A 24,204-nucleotide genomic window follows, 5' to 3' on the forward strand; every position below is an offset into this window, starting at 1 on the left:
TTATTTTTTGTTCCTTTTATGTTCCTGATCACTTCTGATAACGCAGACTTCCAAGGCCCATGCTGAAATGGAGGACAAGACATACCATGTCAATTTTGTTTCAATGCTCGATGCACTGTCGTATACTATAGATAGAATTTCCAGCGAGGTTATACAATGTCTTCCAATTCTAATACATGATATATAGGCATTGACCTAAAGAATCGATGACAATGTTTAAATTTCGCGTTTTTAATTTTGATGCAGATTGCCTACAAGGCACTGGGTGGGACAGATGCCCACGCCACAACTGTCTCACTTTTCAACATGCTAACAAGCTATTCCTGGGATGCCAAGCTTGTGCTCACCTTGTCAGCTTTTGCTTTGAATTATGGAGAATTCTGGCTGCTTGCCCAGATTTCCTCATCAAACCAACTTGCCAAATCCATGGCAATCCTCAGGCAACTGCCTAGCATCATGGAACACTCAGGGCCCTTGAAGCCTCGCTTCGATGCCATTAACAATCTGATCAAGGTCATGATGGACGTGGCTAGGTGCGTGGTTGAGTTCAAGGATCTACCGCCAGCTTACATTTCCAATGAAGTACCAGCATTGTCCACAGCCATGGCCCATATCCCTACTGCTGTCTACTGGACCATGAGGAGTGTTGTGGCTTGTGCGGCTCAGATTACTAGCCTCACTACCAAGGGACATGAGTATGCTTTTCTAGTCCACCATCTTTATACTACATCATGCATATATTCCTTGTAATATTCTCCCTCACTTATTCCAGGTTTTCTATATCAACCACTGACGCATGGGAGCTATCCACCTTGGCTCACAAACTCAGCAACATACTTGACCATCTCAGGAAGCAATTGGATACTTGCTACCAATACATAGGTCTGCACCTCAGCAACTTTTTTTATTATGCTATCATGTGTTAGATAGGTAATAAGAAAACAGGACATTAATGTACGAAGATAGATCAAGAAAGCTTATAAAACCAATGGTGTTTGATGCAGATGAAAAGAGGAATGTCGAATCCTTTCAAATGCTAAAGAATCTCTTTGAAATGATCCACATTGACAACATGAAGGTCCTAAAGGCCCTGATTTATGCCAAGGATGATATCCAGCCACTTATAGATGGCTCTTCCAAGAAAAGAGTTCGCTCTTCTACCATTTCTTCTATTTATGTTATTAATCTATTGTAAAACATTTCTCATACTTCCTTTTGAATTTAACAGGTCCATCTTGATGTGCTAAGAAGGAAAAATGTGCTATTGCTCATTTCAGGCCTCGACATGTCAACCGATGAGCTTTCAATTCTCGAGCAGATATACAATGAATCCAGGCATCACGGAGCTAGGCTCGATAGTCAGTATGAGGTGGTCTGGGTCCCAATTGTGGACCGTTCAGTACAGTGGAGTGATCCAATGAAGCAGAAATTTGAAAGCATGCAGTCTTCAATGCCATGGTTCACAGTGTACCACCCTTCACTGATTGAGAAGGCAGTCATGAGGTTCATCAAGGAGGTGTGGCACTTCCGGAACAAGCCTATTCTTGTGGTGCTTGACCCTCAAGGCAAGGTGGTTTGCCCAAATGCACTCCACATGATGTGGATCTGGGGAAGCAGTGCCTTCCCTTTCACTAGCTTGAGAGAGGAATCTCTCTGGAAGGATGAGACATGGAGGCTTGAGCTTCTAGTGGATGGCATTGACCCAGTGATTCTTAATTGGGTAAATTCATTATAGAATCAATCCAAATATACATACATTATACGTGTGTGTGTGTAATCGTGTTGACATTTGCTTCAATATTATTTTGATCATCAGATCAAGGAAGGAAAGTACATTTTCCTGTACGGAGGAGACGACGATGAATGGGTGAGGAAGTTCACAAACACTGCACGTGCTGTGGCGCAGGCAGCCCGCATTCCCCTGGAGATGGTTTATGTGGGGAAGAGCAGCAAAAGGGAGAAAATCCGGCGAGTCATAGCGACAATCACCGTGGAGAAGCTCAGTTACGTCTGGCAAGACCTTACCATGATATGGTTCTTTTGGACCAGGCTAGAGAGCATGCTGTACTCCAGGATTCAGTTAGGGAAGCTTGATGACCATGATCCTATGATGCAAGAAATCAAGAAGTTGCTTAGCTACGACAGAGAAGGTGGATGGGCTGTGCTTAGCAATGGGTCTAATGTTGTGGTCAATGGTCACAAGACCACAGCTTTGCAAACATTGCTTGAGTATGACTTGTGGAAGGAACAAGTGCCTGTCAAGGGCTTTGATTTGGCCTACCGTGATCACCAAGGCAGGATCCATGACATTTCTCGTCCTTGCTGCCGCTTCGATTTCCCAATGACTATGGGTAGGATCCCTGAGACCATGAAATGCCCAGAGTGCAACCGCACCATGGAGAAATTCTCCTCTTTCCTTTGCTGCCATGATGAGGTCATTCCAGACGAGCTCTTCAAGTAAATGATCAGCTGCTACGCTTCCTTGTAGCTCATACTGCCACTAAATAATGTTGTTGAGTGCGCTCTTTTTTCCTTTTAAATTTTCATGCGTTGTGAGGCATGATGCCCAGCTATGGCGCACAGTATTTGGACCTGGCATTTGATATTCCATACCATAAAATAAATTTGAGTGTGATCGATGTAATCCCCGTACTTAATTAATTTGTTTTATTAATTCATATATAAAGTTCATTTTGAGTAGGTTTTATGTTTTGGAGACTTTCCTGGCTTTCGTTTTTTTTATGGCACACATACATTTTGTATAGCTTCCTAGCTAGCCTTCACCTAAAAGAATCAACAGCAGTGTGAACCTTAAAAAAATTATAAAAAGATTAAAAGCAAAAATAATTTCCTTCAAATTAAGCACTAATTGCACGAAAAAAAACTTGTTAAAGGAAAAAAAATATTTTCACCGAAAAGATGTTGGGTTCCTAAATAGAATGCATGCAGCGAAACAATAAAACAAATTAGTCAATTTTATAAACTAATGGTCAAACTCTAATCAGAGATCACATCAAATATAATATAGAACTTACAAGTTCCCAATGAAATTAAAATAATAATAAAAAGACCTAGATAATGAAAAAAAAAAACTTGAAGAGTATGATATCATATTAATGGATAAAACTCATACACTACCAAACAATTGACAAATAGAAACAGAAACAAAGATGAGATTTTTCCATCAGTATATTGTGATGAACTTTACTGACAAAATTTTCCTTCCATGTATCCATTGGTAAACACCGATAGAAAAACTCCTTTGGTATATACCGATGGAATTGTAGCGGGAAAACAAAGAATAAAAAAGACAAAAATTAAAATGACATGTAACTTTTACAGATGACGTTACTGATGGAATTAACCCAACGATAATGTCCGTAAATATGTTGATAGAAAAATTCCCTCAATATTTATTAAGGGAATTATAGTGGGATTCAAAAAAGCTAAATCATACAATGACGTGGCTTTTGTACCAGTAGAATGACTGACAAAATGACCAGTAGAATAATTTTGTTAGTCATTCCATTAGTAATATTTAATTTATGACTTGGCGATCAACTCTTCTCTCCTCCTCCCCCTACCCTATTTGTTCTTCTTCCTTGTGTATTTTTTCTACAACAAATAGCCACCCCTCTAATCTCAATATAATTCAACCTCCCACAACAAATTCGATCACCACAACACTTAATTTGTCATCATCCATGTTTTGATTCAAATTTTATTGAGGATTCTCCATTATAAGTAAGAAAATATTAGTGAAGACGGTATTAAATGTCCATGTAAGAGGTGTAAAAATAAAAAATTTATTGATCCAGATGTTATAATGATGCATTTTCTACAAAAAAGGTTCATGAAGAAATATCTATGTTGGAATGCACGCGAAAAACCATATGTTCCTCATGATACTATGGTAGAAAGGATAGTTGAGTCAAGTTCTAGTTCTAGCAACGTGCATGGAGTTGTAGATGACAATAGTAATCCCTATAGGAATATGGTTATGAATGCGATGAGAATGAATAAGAGTTATGCCAGTCAATGTCCAATTATAGATGAAGAACCTAATGCAGATGTAGTCAGATTTTTTTATCTTTTAAAAGATTTTGATTAACCATTATGAGACGGTTGCATAAATCATAGTAAATTATTGGTCATTGCTCAGGTATTCACCATCAAGTCAAATCATGGCTTGAGGGAGGCCGGTTTTGACAAAATTATTGAATGAACGAGAATAATTTTACATGAAGGGAACATGTTGAAAGAGAACTTCTATACTGCTAAGTCCATAATGAAACCCCTTAGTCTAGGATACAAGAAAATTAACATGTGTCCAAACTTTTATATGTTGTACTACCTTGAAAATGCAGAGTTGACCGAGTGCAGAATATATGGACATTCTCATTATAAACCCAGAACTGGCAAGGGTAAGACTCTTATCGCCCACAGAAAACTTAGATACTTCTTAATCATATATAGACTATAGAGGTTATTTATGTCACCAAATACTACTAAGCATATAACATGAAACTGATCATATGATGCGATGAATAGAGTGATAATGCATCTTTCTAACGGTGAAGCCTAGAAACACTTTAACAGTGTGCATCCTCAGTTTTTAGTAGAGCCAAAGAACGTGTGTCTGGGGTTATATAAAGATTAATTCCATCCATTTAGGTCATTTGCTGTTCTTTATTTTTGTTAGCTAGTGATACTTACGGTTTACAACTTGCCATCAGGGATATGTATGAGGTCGGAGTTCATGTTTGTACTTACGATTATACCTGGTACTAATAGTCTGAGTCGGAATATAGAGGTTTGTCTTTGACAATTGATTGATGAGTTGAAGCGGTTGTAGTCATCTGAGGCTTTAACTTATAATGTATCGAGAAAACAAAAATTTTTGATGAAGACAACTTTAATGTGGACTATCAATGATTTTCCAGTTTATAGAATGGTTTCTGGTTGGAGCACGCACGAAAAACTATCATGTCCTTATTATATGAAAATTAACAAGGCATTCACACTAATAAAAGATGGTAAAATATATATTTTTAATGCCAATGGCAGTTTTTGCCAACAGATCACAAGTTCAAAAAGAATAAAAAGGACTTCTTTATTAGTAGAGTTGAAAGGGATGTTGTACCTTCTTTGGGGGAAGAATTGTATGACATGGTGTCAGAGTACGGTGCTATTGTGTTTGGCTTTCAATTCAGTAAACATAAGTTTTCTAGTTTTGGTTTGACCCATAATTAGGTAAAACAAAGTATTTTCTTAGAACTTCCTTATTAGAAGATGAATCTCCTCCGTCATAACCTTGATGTCATGCATATAGAAAAGAACGAGTTTGAAAATATTTTCAACACGATTATGGACATGAAAGGGAAGACAAAGGACAACATTAAGGATAGAATGGATATAGCTTTGTTTTGTCACCGTAAAAATATGAAGTTGGTTTATGTTGCGTTATGAGTCGTAAAGCCCAAAGTCAGCTTCACCTTAGACAAGAAAGCACTGTTACTTGTCTATCAATGACTTCAAAGTCGGTGTTTTCTCAATGGTCATGCCTTAAACATATCAAGGTTGGTGAATTTGAAGGATTAAAAATTGTATGGAATGAAGAGCCATGACTTCCATGTATTGATGCAAACATTCATTTCATTAGCTTACCGGAATTTATTTCTGAAAGGGATACATGATGCACTAACAAAGACCAATATTTTCTTTAGAGATATATGCTCCAACAAGTTGTAGACAAAACACATTGAGAGGCTTGAAACAAATATCGCCCAGACAATATGCAAACTTGAGATGATATTCTCTTCATTATTTTTTGACTTGATGGAGCATCTACTGATACATTTATCATTTAAGGCAAAATTTAAAGGCCTAGTCCAATATAGATGGATGTATCCATTTGAGAAGTGAAGGATTACACTTGCATCGTAATTAATTTTTTCTGTCTTTCTTTGCATAAATCAAAACATTCATTTAATTCCATGTAGGTTCTTGTTTGACCCTAAGAGAAAATTAAAAAAAAACAAGATGCATGTTAAGGCTTTAATATACAAGACCTATATTGTTGAAGAGATCTTAACATTTATCTCATACTATTTCGAGTCTCAATTGAGAACAAGAATTGTGAAACTCCAGTAATTTATAATTTAAATATGTGAACGACTCGGTAGAAACTCTTTAAAACTCCAACAGAAGACTTCACCATGATGAATTAAATAACGAGAAATAAAATAGAAATAGTGGTAAATTGTAAACTCCTAGTCAAATTTTATGATGTTAATAAAAATATTCATAATTTAGAACTGGAAATGAGATGGGTTGGTTAAAAAAATAAAACAAAATAGTATTGAAGTATTAGAAAAGAAATTTTAGAGAGAAAGATTTTTCGCATGGTATTTTAAAAGCAGACCGAGAAAAGGCATTAGATTGAACGAAAAAGGTACCCAAACTTGACATAAGGGTGTTTTAGTAAATATGGATAGATTTGCAAAATTATGCAAAAAATACCTATAATGGCTGAATGAAAGTAAAAAAAACAGAGAGAGAGAGTACCATTTGGAAATGCGCTAAATTTTGGGTATGTGTTGCATGACATAATGATGGCTAAGTTCACCATTTGGATTTGATTAGTTTTTGTTGAGTTGGGAGAAACTTTAACCTTGCTGAAACTTTAGTTTTTAGCAAGAATGATATATATGGAAAGTGTGGTGGCTTGATTTGTGTTTACCCATCAAAAGCATGTTAATTATGATTTAAATTGAAGAAAATCATTGGTGTCTTTCCTTAGGCATGTTTGGCTTGATTATTGATGTCATAACCTATTTCTGGATTATTCTCCAAATTCACTTTTTTTTCCTTCAAAAATAAAAAATAAAATAAAGGCTGATGACGTGGAGAAAGCAGGTCAAGGAGGATTTCAAACATATAGGAAAATCAAGCTGCAATTTTGGAGGAAATTTGAGGCCTAATTGTATCCCATTATACTCAAGACTGAAGAAACAGTGCAAATTTAAGGTCAAATAAAATGATTATTGGACGAATCCACATAAAAATTAAGTCCAAGGACATAATTAAAATTTTAATAGGCCATTTTTATTTAATCCTGGGCCAAATTAAAGTTTTATTAGGTTTAAGAATTAATATGGGTCTAATTAAAGGATTTAATTAGGTGCAAGGACTTAATAATACTTTAAATGGGTCAAATTAATTTTATTCGGGGGTTTAATTGATGAAAAAATAGGTTTGGGAGCCCCATTTAAGCTTAATTAAGAAGATTGAAATTCTATGAGACCAAATTTAATTTTTATTGTTGTGATGTCACGGTCGCACAAATTAATTACCTTAACTTAAAATACAACACACAAGATAGTATAGAGCAAGCAAGGGGTCGATCCCACGAGGAAGGTTCAAGTCATATTTTTATGCTAGATGATATGCAATTTGGGGGGGGCGGGGGGGGTTTGTAGGTTATCTAGGCTAAAGCAAAATTAAACATAAATAAGCAATCAATGCTAAATCAAAGAAAACTGAAATTTATCAAGAAAAAACAAACCTTGGTCGCAAGTAAACGTCTACCTAAAGAAATCAAAATTGATCATGGAAATTAAACGTCAATTTATACTCTTAATATTTATCTTTTCTTATGTTGATTAGTTAACATATCCGTTGTATAACTAATCCTAACCATCAAACAACCGCAGTGTCCGCACTAGTAATTTAATTCAATGGTAGCCTTAAGAACTAAATAAGTTGATTAATCTAAACAACATAACTGTCTACGATCCATGTTTGATTTGATCAATCAAATGTTCTTTCTACGTATAATAATGTAGATCCGCCATAATTATTAAACTCAGTTGCTTCACAAGTTCATATTCCACAACTCCGGTTTTGATATCGAACTTAGCAATAAATTATCTAAAATAATAACTTAGAGTCCGCTCTAGCAATTAAAATAAACAATCATAGGAAAAATAAGCATATGATAACAAACATATTCATCATATAAACGGAAAACAAAAGCTAAAATAAATCTCACAATTCTTGAAATCCGAAGGTTTCCATGTCCTTGCGACCAAGAAAAAGAGTTTAGCCTTGCGGTCTACTGAACAATTAATCAAAAAGAAGGAAGAAAACATGATTTCAGGTTTTGTTGGTGGAAAGGGGTGTTTTATCTCTCTTGGCTGGCTGCCTTCTCTTTTCCTTTCTCTATTTCTTTTTATATCCTAGGAAACCCTAATCTCTTTTCTACAAAATAGTCCTTTCCTAAGTTGACAATTTAAATTTAAACCTTCCAACAACTATTTTCATAAAAAAGAAGAAATAGCCTTGCATAAAATCTTCAATTTTTGAATTTTGACTTAGAGGAGCTAAATTGCCAAAATAAAGACTTGGATGACGGTTTGGATGCTTTGAGAAGTACTTTCGACTTGTTTCATCACAAAACCTGTCTGCTAACAGCATTCATATGTCATCCTTTTCTGTTGAAATTTGGTAGGCTCATAGGTCTTCGAGTCAGGAATCCAACAAAATTGAGTTTGCATCAAATGGGCTTCTATAGCTCAAGATATTCAAGTTGGAATGACCAAAGGTCAACATTGGCATAATGCAAAATTTAACTTTGAAGACTGCGATTTCCATGCTCTTTCTTTTTTTACTTTTCTTGCCATATATGTGTAGAAAGGTATGGATGTTAGTTTTCAAATTCCACTAGAATCACTTCATTTTGACCTTTATAGCTCAAGTTTTGCACAAAACATCGATCGGAAGTCAAATCTGCCAATTATCTCCAATTTACTTCCTTTTGAATCTTTCATCCAAAAGTGCCTTCAAAACATAAAATAAAAAATATCAAGATATTTTATGTATAAAACACAAGCAAAACACTAGGTAAATGTAGGTAAAACTATCAAATAAGATTTTAATAGGCCATTTTAATTTAATCATGGGCCAAATTAAAGTTTTATTATATTTAAGAATTAATTTGGGTCTAATTAAAGGATTTAATTAGGTGCAAGGACTTAATTATACTTTAAATGGGTCAAATTAATTTTATTTGGGGGTTTAATTGGTGAAAAAATAGGTTTGGGAGCCCTATTTAAGCTTAATTAAGAAGATTGAAATTCTAAGAGATCAAATTTTATTTTTATCAAGTAAATTGATTGAAATCATGGGCAAAATTGAAAGAAAATCAAGGTTTTGGGGTCACATAAGAGCAAAATTGGAGAAATTCATAGTTAAGGTTTATTTTGCAAAAGACGCTGAATTATGAGGACCAATTTGATTGAAATCAGGGGTGAAATTGACGAGAATTGAAAGTTTAATAGTTAGTTTAGGGTTAAATTTCATAAATACAAGACTAAGGACCAAACTGAAAAAGGCATTGGAATTAGAGAGTGATTTTGAAATTCAGCAGGGGCAAAATTGCATTAAATAAAAAGTTTATGGCCTATTATGGGTGCAATTAAAATAAATTAAAAGTTGGAGGACTAAATTAAACTTTAGCCAAAACCCCAAATTTAAACACTACAAAACCCAAAACAACGCCATTTTGAATAATTAAAAAAACCCACATGAAAGAAAGAGCTCTTAGTCAAGAAAGAGCTCTCAGAGAGGGCTAGAGAGAGAATTTAGAGAGAGATGCTCTCCTTCTCCAAGAAGTTTATCCTTATGTCTGCGCCCTTCTGCTACTATGCTCCCGTTCTCCTATTCTTTAACTTGGGTTCTCGTCATCCTTTCTACCATCTTTTTTTGCTCCCTTCCATGGGCAAAATCAACACACAATCATCTCTCCTTCCTTGGGAAAATCAAAATCAGATCCCGCTTTCTCCTCACTCCGTGCTTGCCTTGGAAGCCCCTCCTGTTTTTCAGATTGATTTAGCTTGCCCCAATCTTGGCAAGTCTTCATATCTCAAAACCCTAATCGGAGGGTCCAACTACTTGTATCTTGGTCATGAGCGAGTGCTAGTGGAGGAATGCCCTGACGCTGAGGATTCCAAAGAGGAAGTGGTTGACTACGCACTCTTATATTGTAACAACCTGGCTTTTCAAGCCAAAACAACGATATTTGTTTATATATATATATATATACACACACACATACTTGACATAACATCACATTGGAATTCGATGAACTTGTTCCCTCTCATTATCGAGATGCAATCCATGCATCAACATCAATTTACATCATGTTTAAAAGTAATTCTTACATATACACATAATATTATGTTTGCCTAATTACAAGTTCGCATTAAAATAAACATACATGGATGTGAGGTTGCATTGCTATCCTACTAGTAGTCATCACGAATTTAAACAAAAGCATCTAATGATAGTTATACATTCGGTACATTTGTTCATACAAAATACATCGTGATTTAAAATACAACTACATGGTTACTTACAAAAGTAGGTTCTTGGGTATTGGGTTTACTAGGCACCTCGTTGATGTGACGTCCCTGTTGCAGTACAAAACATTTATAAGAATGTGATTACTTAATAATAATAATAATAATAATAATAATAATAAGCAGTCTGGTGGTTCAATGAAGCATTAACATTATCCCATGTTTGAAGCGTCACATTCGTAGTTCCTTTATTTACTTGGTATGCACGACTTGTAGTACATGTAAATGCATCAATTCTTGCAATCAGCCATAATCTTAAATCCAGCTATCCTCTTAAGGAATCATTAACCGAGGTTAACCATTCATTCATCCCGGCCATCCACTTTGGATGCCATTAGTCGAAGCTAATCAACCATTTATCCCGGTCATCCATTCGAATGCCATTAGCCGAAGCTAATCATTCATTTGTTCCGTCCATACATTCAGATGCCATTAGCCAAAGCTAATCAATATTTTGTCTTAGCCATCCATTCAGATGCCATTAGCCGAAGCTAATAAATTGTTTGTCCCGGCCATCCATTCGATGCCATTAGCCGGAGCTAATTGATTAGTACTTAAAAGTGCATTTTTATCAAGGTTTTATATCATTATTTTGCACTTGAAGTATCAATATCTCCTTAACTAGAGCATGTTTTATAATAACATGTCTAATAATATAAGATACCTTTAATTTATGGTAAATGTTCATCTTAAATGCAGGCCTATCACATAAATCAAATGATTGATTGATGAGTTTAACTACTAAAATTGAGAAGACAAAGAGAGGGCTAAGCTTAGAAAATGAATATCCAAAATATTATTGGGAATAACTTGTTATTATTCACTGTTAATATTTGGATAAAGAAACCCTAAGTGGTAAATATCCAAAATAATTTTCTAGGAATAATAAGTCATCGCACATCCTTGAAAGAAGCCTTGATTATAATTGAGGACATTTCAATTTCTGACTCCATGGTTTACGAGCCGTGAGAGTATGGAACACTAATACAAAAATAGCCTTTTAAAGCGCCTTGAATTTCCTTATATTTCTAATTTTTTGTCCCTTCTCCTTGTGATTTATGAGTCGCAAAACTCTTGAAATACTAAGGGAAAAATGAGCTTTCAAAGCACATGGAATCTCCTTGGATTTCTATCTTAATAAATTTAGTCTGAATCAAACACTGATTTCAAGAGATCTGCATTGGTTCTCTTTGGTACTTTGTAGACATATCTAAGGGTGTGATCCACATTGACCAAGGTTTATTTCTTTTTAAACTTTCAGCCCAAATCCATTCATCATAGCAAAACGTATCCTAGGAAAACACCAACACCATAGCAATTATAAGGCAAACCAAACACCAAGCAGCTTACCTTAGGTAGGGCGTACTAGGGGTGCTAATACCTTCCCTTTACGCAACCAGTCCCTTACCTTAGAATCTCTGAAAGACCAGTTAGGTTTCCTAGTGACCATAATACTAGGTGGCGACTCCCTTATTCACAATAAAACAAAAGAACCCGAAATCAATCGAGGATCGCCGCTCCGCCGCGAGGGTGCGACAGGATGGCGACTCCGCTGGGGACCCTGGGACTAAGCTTGGTAATTGTTTTTTATTATGCTATGTGTTGTTGTTTTTTTACTATGAATGATACTTTGTTTAAAAGCTTTAGCATGCATCTTTACATTCTGTCATACATGGTGTAGTCATTCATCACTTTATTATTATTTTCTTTTTGGAGAGCACACATATTAAACTTTAAGTTAAGTGGGGGACTAGCAGCTTGCCTTATGACTTGAGTCAAGGTTTAAGTTTTGTAAACCCTAACTCTTTGCTGAGTGTTTAGACTGATAGTGATTGGTACATGTGCCATCCCACTATCTGCTGAACCCCCATATTGCCTTTACGAGGGTGATCACTAGGACAACAAGAGACCCTTTTTAGAGACCAAGTAGTAAACCTACCCTATGTCTCACATAAAGGAACTAGAACCTATCCTTAGGATGTATGCTCCATAATATCGTTTTGCATCCAAACAAGCCTAAGCTCAAAGCATCTTGAATCTCAAGACCTTAATTTAAAAGATAGCCTAGGGAGAGATGTTCCAGAATTGGGAGACCCAAGAAGCTCCATTGGTGTTCAAAATTTAATCAACAATGCTTGTTTGATCATGATATTGTGTTGTTTGCCTTTTTCACCTTTTTAAATCGAGGTTCCAAATGTCAATTGGATTTAATCTTTTTTTTTAGCCAAACTTTTCCTTTTAATGAGATCATGCATTTTCAAAAGTTCATCTTTATTTTTTTACTATGCATTTACACATCACTTTCCACTTTCAGGAACCCTAAAAGTGAATCTTCCAAAACAAAACCAGCACTTTGCACTGAGAATGAATGGCCAAACTTTAAAGAATACATAGTTGTTGTAGAAGAGGAAGAATGGGATGAAAATAACAATAGGGAATTCATAAAAATTAATAGGACAACATGAACAAGCTTGAAAACCCGCTAGAGAGGAATTTGAACCATAGATGTGAGCAATGAAAAAAAATAAGAGAAAAACTGAAGATAGGGACTTCAATCACCTCTAAAGAAAGAGGAGTTGATTACATTACTCCAAGATTATGTAGATTTTTTTTCCTAGTCCTACAAGGATATGCCTGGTTTGTATAGGGTACCACTAGTAGAAGGATGCAAATCGGTTAAACAAAGATTGAGAAGGACCAATATGAATGTCTTGATCAAGGTAAAGAGAGAAATTGAAAAGCAGTGGAATGCTGGTTTTTTAGAAATAATCAAGTATCCGCAATGTATGTCCAACATAGTGGTAGTACCCGAAGAGGAGGATAAAATCAGAGTTTGTGTGGACTTTAGGGACTTAAACCAGACTAGCCCTAAAGACAATTTTCCTCTATCACACATAGATATGTTGGTTGACAATGCAGCTCGTAGCTCCATATATTCCTTTATGGATGGATTATCGGGCTACAATCAGATGAAAATGGCATAATAGGATAAGGAGAAGACAACCTTTGTAATACCATAGGGAACCTTTCGCTATAAAGTCATGATATTTAGGTTAAAGAATGTTGGGGCCACCTACCAAAGAGCCATGATGGCTCTATTTCACAACATTAAAGTATACGTGGATGACATGATTGCTAAATTTAGAGAGGGAGAGAATCATGTCCAAATATTGAAGGAGTTATTTGAAAGACTAAGGAAGTACAAGTTGAGGCTTAACCATGCAAGGTGTTCATTCGGGGTGAAATCTAGAAAGTTGTTGGGATTTATGATGAGTGAAAAAGGGATAAAAGTGGACCCTAGTTAAGTAAAAACTATTCAATCTATGCCAACTCCCAAGACTAAAAAGGATGTAAGAATGTTCTTGGGAAGGTTGAATTACATTGTTCGGTTTATATCCCAATTAACCACGACTTGTGACTCAATCTTTTATTGTTAAGGAAGAAAAATCTCGGAATTTGGAATAAGAGTGTGAAGAAGCTTTCGAGAAAATCAAGCAATACCTACTGAATCCACCCTTATCTATCAAGCCGAATTGCGAAATGGCAAGTTCTACTGGCTGAGTATGACATAGTATATATGACAAGAAAAGCCATGAAAGGGAGTGTTATTGCCGATCACCTGGCCAACCATACTAGGGAAGATTATGGGCTATTAAAATTTAACTTTCCTGATGAAGATGTGCCTTCAGTTGAGGAATGGAAATTAGATTGGTGGACTATGTATTTTGATAGTGTTGTAAACGTATGTGGTAACAAAGCTGGCGCAGTGATAATCTCTCCTAATAAAAAGCAGTATTCGGTTTTAGTTAAGTTGTAGTTTGGGAGTATGAAGCTTGCATTCTCGTTTTAGAGATGGCATTGGAGCTTAATATTAGAAAGATAGATATGTATGGAGACTCTATTTTGATTATTTGCCAAATGAAAGGAAAATGGCAAAACAAGGACGAGAAGTTAAGACCTTACCAAGAATACCTGTCTAAATTGGTTAGAGAATTTGAGGAAATAAAGTTCACCCATCTATGAAGGAAACCATTTTGCTAACGCTTTGGTCACGTTAGCTTCCATGGCTAGAATAGACTTTGGGCACAAGGTACAACTGATACACATTGATACCAGAAATAACCCAGCTCATTGTTGCTTAGTTGAAAGAGAAATAGATGGAAACCTTTGGTACTGTGTTATCAAGAATTTCATCCAAAACCAGACATATCCCATGGGGGCATCCACAATCGACAAGAAGACTTTGAGGAGGTTGGCAAGGGATTTCTATCTTGATGGGGAAATTTTGAATAAGAAATCATCTGACGGGACTTTGTTAAGATGTTTGGATGACGTGGAGGCAAAAGGTGGTAAAGAAATTTATGGAAAGAGATTTGATCTGTCGATATGGTCCACTAGAAAATATTATAACTAATAATGTCCAAAACTTCAATAGCAAGATGATAATAGAACTCTGCGCTAAATGGAAAATTAAGCATTCCAATTCCTCGCCATATAGGCCAAAGATGAATGGTCCAGTAGAAGCTGCTAACGAAAATGTCAAGATTATGTAGAAGATGGTGGTCACCTACAAGGATTGGCATGAGACGTTGCCATTTGCCCTTCACGTGTACCACACCACAATTCGAACTTCAACAGGAGCCACCCATACACTTTGGTATATAGAATGAAGGCGGTGATGCCTTTAGAAGTGGAAACCCCCTCATTAAGAGTATTGGTAGACTTTGAGTTTAGAAGAGGTGGAATGGGTAAAAGTTAGATATGAATAGTTGAATCTGATCAGTAAAAAGAGGATAACTGCAATTTATCATCATCACGGATGACCAAATCATATGATAAGAAGGTCCGACCTCGAGGATTCTATGAAGGAGATCTTGTATTGAAGGAAATATAGCCTTTACAAGGAGAAGATCAAAGTAAATGGACGCCAAACAATAAGGGCCCTTACATGGTAAAGAAAGCGTTCTCAGGAGGAGCTTTATTGTTATCTAGAATGGATGGAGAAGATCTAGTTAGACCTGTGAATTCTGACTTTATAAAGAAATACTATGCTTCCGGATCCATAAAATAAAGTTCGGCCATGAATTCTCTCTGTAAAAAAACCTTTTCTTCATAAAGCGCATGATCTCATAGCATTCAAAATCTTTTACTTAAAAAAACTGTTTTTACACATGACTAAGAAGATGACTCCATCAATTCTCAAAAATTGGAGGGATCCAAACCAAATTTAAACCTGATAGGTTTTGCACACCACACTAGGGGGCAAAAAGTGCACATAAGGGTCTATTAGTGAACCAAAGCCCAAAGGGGTATCATCATAGAACTGTCGAAACACCTTTTATTAGAGTTGCTTAAAACAAAATATGATGATTGCATTAAAAGTTTCAGTTTTCATGAATAAAACCAGATCCTTTGAGTTTTTCTCTGAAAATAATTTCTTAAAAATGGAAAAAGACAATTAAAACATCTGCAAAAGTATAATAAAAGGCAATATTCAATGGAGCAAGAAAGGGCCCCATAAGGAACTAGAGATCTCTTCATCAAGCATAAAAGGATAGGAAATGCAGCACATGGAGCACATATTGGTTAAAGAGGACAGGTCGGGCAAACAAATGAAAACAAGAGCTCGAAGAAGGCAACAACAAAAAGGGGGACCTATGTTTCAAAAAAATAGGTAACAAATACATGCATGTTATATTTTCATAACACTAACCTGGCAGGAAAAGGTGTGATGAAAGCCAAAATAGTTTCCAAGTTTTTGGGAGCTGCTGAGGTACGAAATCTCAGGTCAACGGAACTACGAAAAAGGATAGGAATTGTGAACCGGCACTGTTTCACTCCTCGAGGTAAGATGATTTCTTTTGAAGTTCAAAACGGGCAGGTCACCCGATATTGAGACCATTTTTTTTGAAAAAAAAAATGTGAGTTTTTCTAAAAATTTTAAAATAGGAAGGTCATCCGATTTTGAGACCATTCCCTAGAAAAAACATGGAGTTTTTCTAATATATATATATATATATATATATATAATAAAAATAAAAAAATAAAACGGGCAGGTCTCCAGATATTGAGACCCTTTTCTAAAATCCTTTTCTCTTACATCTGGGTAGGTCACCCATCATAATGAGACCATCATTTTCCACCTAGGTAGGTCACTCATCATAATGAGACCATCATTTTTCTGGGTAGGTCACCCATTAGAATGAGACCATTCTCCATCTTTTTTTACCTGGGTAGGTCACCCATAAGAATTAGACCACTCTTCCCCCTTTCCACTTGGGTAGGTCACCCATCACAATGAGACCATCATTTTTTTCTGGGTAGGTCACCTATTAGAATGAGACCATTCTCCATCTTTTTTTTTTACTTGGGTAGGTCACCCATTATAATGAGGTCATTCTTCCTCCTGGGTAGGTCACCCATAAGAATGAGACCACTCTTCCCCCTTTCCACTTGGGTAGGTCACCCATCACAATGAGACCATCATTTTTTTCTGGGTAGGTCACCTATTAGAATGAGATCATTCTCCATCTTTTTTTTTACTTGGGTAGGTCACCCATTATAATGAGGCCATTCTTCCCCTAGGTAGGTCACCCATAAGAATGAGACCACTCTTCCCTTCTCTCCACTTGGGCAGGTCACCCATCACAATGAGACCATCTTGCATTTGGGTAGGTCACCCGTCATAATAAGGTCATCTTTCATTTTGGGTAGGTCACCCGTCATAATAAGACCACACACACATTTTTGTATTGGTTTTGGTTAAAGAAGATCGCCAGATGGGATCTCAGGTTAAGCCAACCACACACAGAGTTTAGCTTTGGTTAAAGGGAATCGCCAGATGGGATTTCAGGTTAATCGAGCTACACACCGACTTTGCTTCGTATTAAAGGAGATCACCAGATGGGATCTCAGGTAAACCCAACCACACACAGAGAGTTTAGCTTTGGTTAAAGGGAATCGCCAGATGGGATTTCAGGTTAACCGAGCTACACACCGACTTTGCTTCGGATTAAAGGAGATCGCCAGATAGGATCCCAGGTTAAGTCAACCACACATAGAGTATAGCTTTGGTTAAAGGGAATTGCCAGATGGGATTTCAGGTTAATCGAGCTACACACCGACTTTGCTTCGGATTAAAGGAGATCGCCAGATGGGATCTCAGGTAAACCCAACCACACACAAAGAGTTTAGCTTTGGTTAAAGGGAATCGCCAGATGGGATTTCAGGTTAACCGAGCTACACACCGACTTTGCTTCGGATTAAAGGAGATCGCCAGATGGGATCTCAGGTTAAGCCAACCACACACAGAGTTTAGCTTTGGTTAAAGGGAATCGCCAGATGGGATTTCAGGTTAATCGAGCTACACACCGACTTTGCTTCGGATTAAAGGAGATCGCCAGATGGGATCTCAGGTAAACCCAACCACACACAGAGAGTTTAGCTTTGGTTAAAGGAAATCGCCAGATGGGATTTCAGGTTAATCGAGCTACACACCGACTTTGCTTCGTATTAAAGGAGATCACCAGATGGGATCTCAGGTAAACCCAACCACACACAGAGAGTTTAGCTTTGGTTAAAGGGAATCGCCAGATGGGATTTCAGGTTAACCGAGCTACACACCGACTTTGCTTCGGATTAAAGGAGATCGCCAGATAGGATCCCAGGTTAAGTCAACCACACATAGAGTTTAGCTTTGGTTAAAGGGAATTGCCAGATGGGATTTCAGGTTAATCGAGCTACACACCGACTTTGCTTCGGATTAAAGGAGATCGCCAGATGGGATCTCAGGTAAACCCAACCACACACAAAGAGTTTAGCTTTGGTTAAAGGGAATCGCCAGATGGGATTTCAGGTTAACCGAGCTACACACCGACTTTGCTTCGGATTAAAGGAGATCGCCAGATGGGATCTCAGGTTAAGCCAACCACACACAGAGTTTAGCTTTGGTTAAAGGGAATCGCCAGATGGGATTTCAGGTTAATCGAGCTACACACCGACTTTGCTTCGGATTAAAGGAGATCGCCAGATGGGATCTCAGGTAAACCCAACCACACACAGAGAGTTTAGCTTTGGTTAAAGGAAATCGCCAGATGGGATTTCAGGTTAACTGAGCTACACACCGACTTTGCTTCAGATTAAAGGAGATCGCCAGATGGGATCTTAGGTTAAGCCAACCACACACAGAGTTTAGCTTTGGTTAAAGGGAATCGCCAGAAGGGATTTCAGGTTGACCGAGTTACACACTGACTTGGCTTCGGGTTAAAGGAGATCGCCACATGGGATCTTAGGTTAACCCACTCAAAAGGGCAGGTCGCCCGTGAAAATAGACCAGCGTGAGTATGTGGGTAGGTCGCCCCTGAAAATAGACCATGTTTGAGTGTGTGTGGCAGGTCGCTCGTGAAAAGAGACTAATTTTCTTTAAAAAAAAAGGGGGCAGGTCACCCATGATAACGAGACCATTTTCTTTTAAAAATTGAAGTCCTTGGATGAGTGGATCACTCAGCAAGCAAGGAAGACTTTTTTTTTTCTTTACAAGCTTACTATGCAAAACATTGAGGAGTTTTGCTTCGTAAGCATTGTAAAGAGGGGGCATCTGTTGCTACCCAATTTTTGACCCATGTTTTAATAATTTTTCAAAAAAAAATATATAAAAAAATAAGGGTTTACATGTGGCGATAATATAGAGCATCAGGGCTAATATTAACGAAACAATATGTCAAGGAGATAATTACTGAATCATATATAATTACTGCAATATAAAATACCATAGATATATGATTTGATTCATGCTGGTTATGGAAAATAATCACTGCAATATAAAATACCATATATATAGGATTTGTTGGTGCTGGTTATAGAAGACAATCTCTGCAATAATTATTGTAATATTTCATTAAATAACACGTGTAGAGATTTTCTATATAAGTGAACCTCTAGCCATATGAAAAGGGGGAGAAAAATATTCAAAGGGGGGTAATTTTTTAGAAAAGGGGAGCCAAACAAAAAACCCTAAAAATAAAAACCCTAAACCTGTTTTCTCTCTTAGAGCCGTTCCCCCCTCTAGTCGACCAAAGCCTTTCCTTTCCCTTGGCTAAAACCTAAACGAGCCGCCTGCCAACGCTATTTTCCAACATCCTGGCAGACAAACCTCTCTCCTCTCTCAGTCGGTCAAACAAATCTTCGCCCTGCAATTTCCTCTCAATCTTCAACCTGCAGCACAGCAGCCCCATCTCCCTTCTTCTCTAAAACCACCGCAGCCGCACATTCTCCCCTCTATCTCCCCGATTGCAACTCCCCTTCACTGCCGCCACACCCACATCAACATCCCTCGGCCACTCCATTTTTCCCTAGCTCCAGAACCAGTCAAAAGAGACCAGCCCCTCAGCCAGCCGATCTCTCCCCTTTCCTCCGCCAAACAGCCTCCCTGATCCACAAAACTGGCGCATCAACAGCCCTACTCTGCCATTTCAACACCTCACCACAGAAGGGCCAAAACCAAAGAGAAACCCCCTCATTTTCCTCCTCCTTTTTTGCAGCGTCCCTTCATCCTCTCACAGACGTCGTCCCTCTCCTCTCCCAGCAGACCCGAACCGGCCACCAGCAGCTGCACAACCGTCAACAGAAACCCATTCGCCAGCCAGCCGCATGAAACAAAGAAGAAGGCGAAACCAAGAGAAAAGCAGATCTAAACGGAAACAAATAGATTCGTGAACAAGAAAGAAAAAAACTAAAATCAACTGCTTGCTGTGTTTTTGGGTGTTTTGCAGGTCACCGTCGGCGAGGAAGGGAAGAAGGGATGAAGCCAAGCCAGATCCTCCCATCCCCTGTTTTTTCTTGCGGCGGCGGCGCGTGGAGCAGACACGCCGCCACTGTTCCTGCATTCCCAGAAGTGTTCCTCTGCCATTCCTAAATATTTGGGGGTCTATTTTGCAATTTCTGAATTGTATATTATGTGTTTAGATTTGTTTTGAATTTATGTTATTTGTAATTAAACATGGGTGTATTGAGAAAAACATAATAAAAAGGGGATGTGTGTCTGTGTGTGTGTTTGTATGTTGTTGAATTATAAAAATAAAAAAAAGATAAAAAAAATTTAATGTTTTAATTTGCATATGATCAAGTATTTTAGGGACAAATAAAATCATGTTGTATTTCCCGTGAAAATGTAAGAACATGTTTCTATATATTTTTTGGGATTTAATAACTGATTTATTAAAGTCTTAAGAATTTGATTAATATGTGGTTTTTAACAAAGAAAAATATAAAAATGTTTTTGTGTGTTGCATACGGCCAATGTCCTAACATGTTTTGAACGTTCTTTTTTATAAAAAATATTGAAAGCTTTGAAAAATATGTTTTCGCATGGATTTCTTAAACACAACAAAAATTATTTTCTTGCATTTCTGGATTTTACAACATGTTTGTAAAACTCCAAAGGGTATTGGCCAATATTCCAAAAAAATACAAAAATCTTATTTTGGGGGGATCTATCTATTATTCACCGTTAATGTTTGGATAAAGAAATCTCAAAGGAATGAATATCCAAAATATTATTTGGAATAACTTGTTATTATTCACTGTTAATATTTGGATAAAGAAACCCTAAGTGGTAAATATCCAAAATAATTTTCTAGGAATAATAAGTCATCGTACATCATTCAAAGAAGCCTTGATTATAATTGAGGACATTTCAATTTCTGACTCCATGGTTTACGAGCCGTGAGAGTATGGAACACTAAGACAAAAATAGGCTTTTAAAGCGCCTTGAATTTCCTTATATTTCTAAATTTTTGTCCCTTCTCCTTGTGATTTACGAGTCGCAAAACTCTTGAAATACTAAGGGAAAAATGAGCTTTTAAAGCACATGGAATCTCCTTGAATTTCTATCTTAATAAATTTAGTCTGAATCAAACACAGATTTCAAGAGATCTGCATTGGTTCTCTTTGGTACTTTGTAGACATATCTAAGGGTGTGATCCACATTGACCAAGGTTTATTTCTTTTTAAACTTTCAGCCCAAATCCATTCATCATAGTGACACAATCAAAGAGTTGATGTCTTATCCCAAGTGCAGGAGTGTCAAAGTAATAAATAACCCAGCAAGACCGGGGTCGAACCACAGGGAGGTGAACTATATAAATTATAAATAATAATAATAATAATAATAATAACAACAACAACAACAATGATGATGATGATGATGTTGATGATGAGTTAAAGAGGACTTTGAGATGTAAGATAAATGTGAAGATTAAACAATGATAAAAACAAATGTCAAGGTTAGAGGATCCACTAATAGTATTAGAGATAAGTAAAGTATAAACTCTTTATAAATTATCAACATAATCATATTAATCATCTTATTTACGTAACACCATACTTATAAATTTTATCAGGTATTCATGATGCTAACTTATGTTGACAACAAATCAAGTTCCTCTCATAATAACGATGTCGGCCGAAGACTATGAAGGATCAAGTATTTGATGTACCAAGTGTTATACAATACAAATCTAGATTAACCATTCAACAAGCAAGGTATTAAGAATTACTAAGATAAAAATGATAAGACATGTTAATAGCAAACTTTCTTGGATATAAACATTAAAGTCCATGTTGAGTTTATATTATACTTATCCTAACACCATTAGTGAAACCTTTTCACCTTGACATAATTAACTTAGCTAGACATTATGAAGAAGAAAAACATAAATAAACAATATAAGAACATAAACATGATATAAGTTAACTAAGTATAGTAAAGGAAATGAAAAGCATGAACAAGAGATTAATGAAAGCAAAACTTAAGTATTACAAAAATATAAAGAGAGAGCAAAAACATGATCTTGATATGAAGAACCAAGATTCCTAAATGAATGGCAAATGCCTCCTTTTATAGGCTAAAATTCAGAACTATTCATTTGGTAATTGATTATTGATGTAGTGGCCAACTATTGATTTAGTGGACTTGGTGGACAGCAGCACTCAAGCATTTTGGCTGGATAAATTGACATTGATGCAATCAGAAGTTGGCAAAGTGTTCCTCATGAAAGTTGTTTCCAATCATCGTATCTTTCCACCCATAAAATTGCAGATCATTTGGATCACTAGAGCTCGAGATATGGCTAAAATACTGAGTAGTGCTGCTGGTGGACGTGGTGGATAGCCCTCAAGCTCTTGTCTGGATGAAATGTCATTGTTACCATCAGAATTTGAGCAGGTATTCTTCATGAAAGTTGTTGGCAATTGTAGTTTCCTTTCACCCACCGAATTGCATGTCATTTGGCCTTCTAGAACTCCAGATATGGGTAAACTTCTGAGCAGTGTTTGGGCTGGATTGCAGGACAGATTCTGGCTTCTCTTTTGTGGCCAAATTTTGGATTTGAAAACGGCAGATTTGGGTCTTCCACTATTTATGAACATTGTAGGCCTATTTCTTATCTTTCTATCCATATAAATTAAACTGAAATCCAAGATCTACAGCTCCAGATATGACTCAATAACTGAACAGTGTTCCAATTTGAATTGAATCGGTATCTCCTTTCTAAGCTTCGCCTTTTCTTTGTCCTTTCACTTTCAATAGTTAATCACATCAATCAATCCTTTGAATTGTGAGATATGCCTGCATTTAAAATGAGCATTTACCATAAATTAAAGCTATCTTATATTATCAGACTTGTTATTATAAAACATGCTCTAGTTAAGGAGTTATTGATACTTCAAGTGCAAAATGATGATATAAAACCTTGATAAAAATATACTTTTAAGTACTAATCACATAGCAAAACGTATCATTGGAAAACACCAACACCATAGCAATTATAAGGCAAACCAAACACCAAGCAGCTTACCTTAGGTAGGGCGTACTTTCAATAGTTTTCTTTTTTTTTTCTTTTTTTTTATATACATATAACTTAAAACACAATGCATCTTTAACCCATGTAATGAGCTTTCGGCTAATGACTCCCAGACCAGTTGGTCTTAGGGCATTAAGTGTTGAGACACCCCTTCGAGCTTAATAACTCGGGTTGCAGATACTGATACGTAGATAGTGCAATGTTTGATTCCCTTAAGCTTTTCTCCTCAATCCATGTAACAAGCGTTGGGCCAATAACTCCCAAGTCAGTTGACTTTAGGGTATTAGATGTTAAAACACCCCTTCGGGCTTAATTGCTTAGATTAGGGAGGCTACGAAACCAAACTTATCTACGTTTTTATTATTATTATATATTTTTTCATTTTTTTTTGTTTTTTTGTTTTTTTTTGAATTATATACTATCCCTTTTCCCTTAGTTGTTACTTTTAACAAAAGAACATAAATAATGTAATAATCCAATGTGCGGCCCACAATCATATGTTAAAGTGTGTGTGTGAAAATGAAGGTTTAAGAATACTTGTTCAATTAGTATATAAGCAGAATCAATTAATAATGCGAGAGTTTGTAAACCTGAATATTTCAAGAAGTATTATGATAGACCTTGTTAAGAATGTTTACTAAGATGCGTCTCAAGAGTCACTTTAACAAAAGAACTCCTTGACTCTGCCATCTTAGTAACAACGGTTTTGCAAATAGAAAACATAGTTAGTTAATTTTTATTTTTTTTTAGTATCAATCAACTACTACCCTTTCCCCCCAACCAAAACGAGACATTGTCCTCAATGTCCTAAGGTAGAAAGATAGAGTATAGAAGACATCACCTGAAACAACGAACACTGAAAAACCTGAAACACACTTAAACAAATATAAGAAATAACAAAACAAAATAATATGTTATTAATA

At 36.4% G+C, this 24,204-nt stretch overlaps 1 protein-coding gene across 3 annotated transcripts in view; it reads left to right on the plus strand.

The window, feature by feature from the left end:
* LOC7467668 (protein SIEVE ELEMENT OCCLUSION B) overlaps positions 1-2,700 on the plus strand; it is a 41,074-nt gene extending 38,374 nt beyond the window's left edge. For 2 of the 3 annotated variants that reach the window (XM_052449993.1, XM_002298536.4), the window contains 6 exons: positions 47-148; positions 247-695; positions 773-882; positions 1,005-1,147; positions 1,229-1,720; positions 1,817-2,700. In XM_052449993.1, the coding sequence (XP_052305953.1) occupies positions 47-148; positions 247-695; positions 773-882; positions 1,005-1,147; positions 1,229-1,720; positions 1,817-2,461 (1,941 nt within the window). In that variant the 3' untranslated portion in view covers positions 2,462-2,700. The remainder of the gene's footprint in view (positions 1-46; positions 149-246; positions 696-772; positions 883-1,004; positions 1,148-1,228; positions 1,721-1,816) is intronic. The other variant, XM_006369886.3, reaches the window with a different exon arrangement.
* The last annotated feature ends 21,504 nt before the right edge of the window (positions 2,701-24,204 follow it).

This window comes from Populus trichocarpa, chromosome 1, assembly GCF_000002775.5.
Source record: "Populus trichocarpa isolate Nisqually-1 chromosome 1, P.trichocarpa_v4.1, whole genome shotgun sequence".
NCBI lineage: Eukaryota > Viridiplantae > Streptophyta > Magnoliopsida > Malpighiales > Salicaceae > Populus > Populus trichocarpa.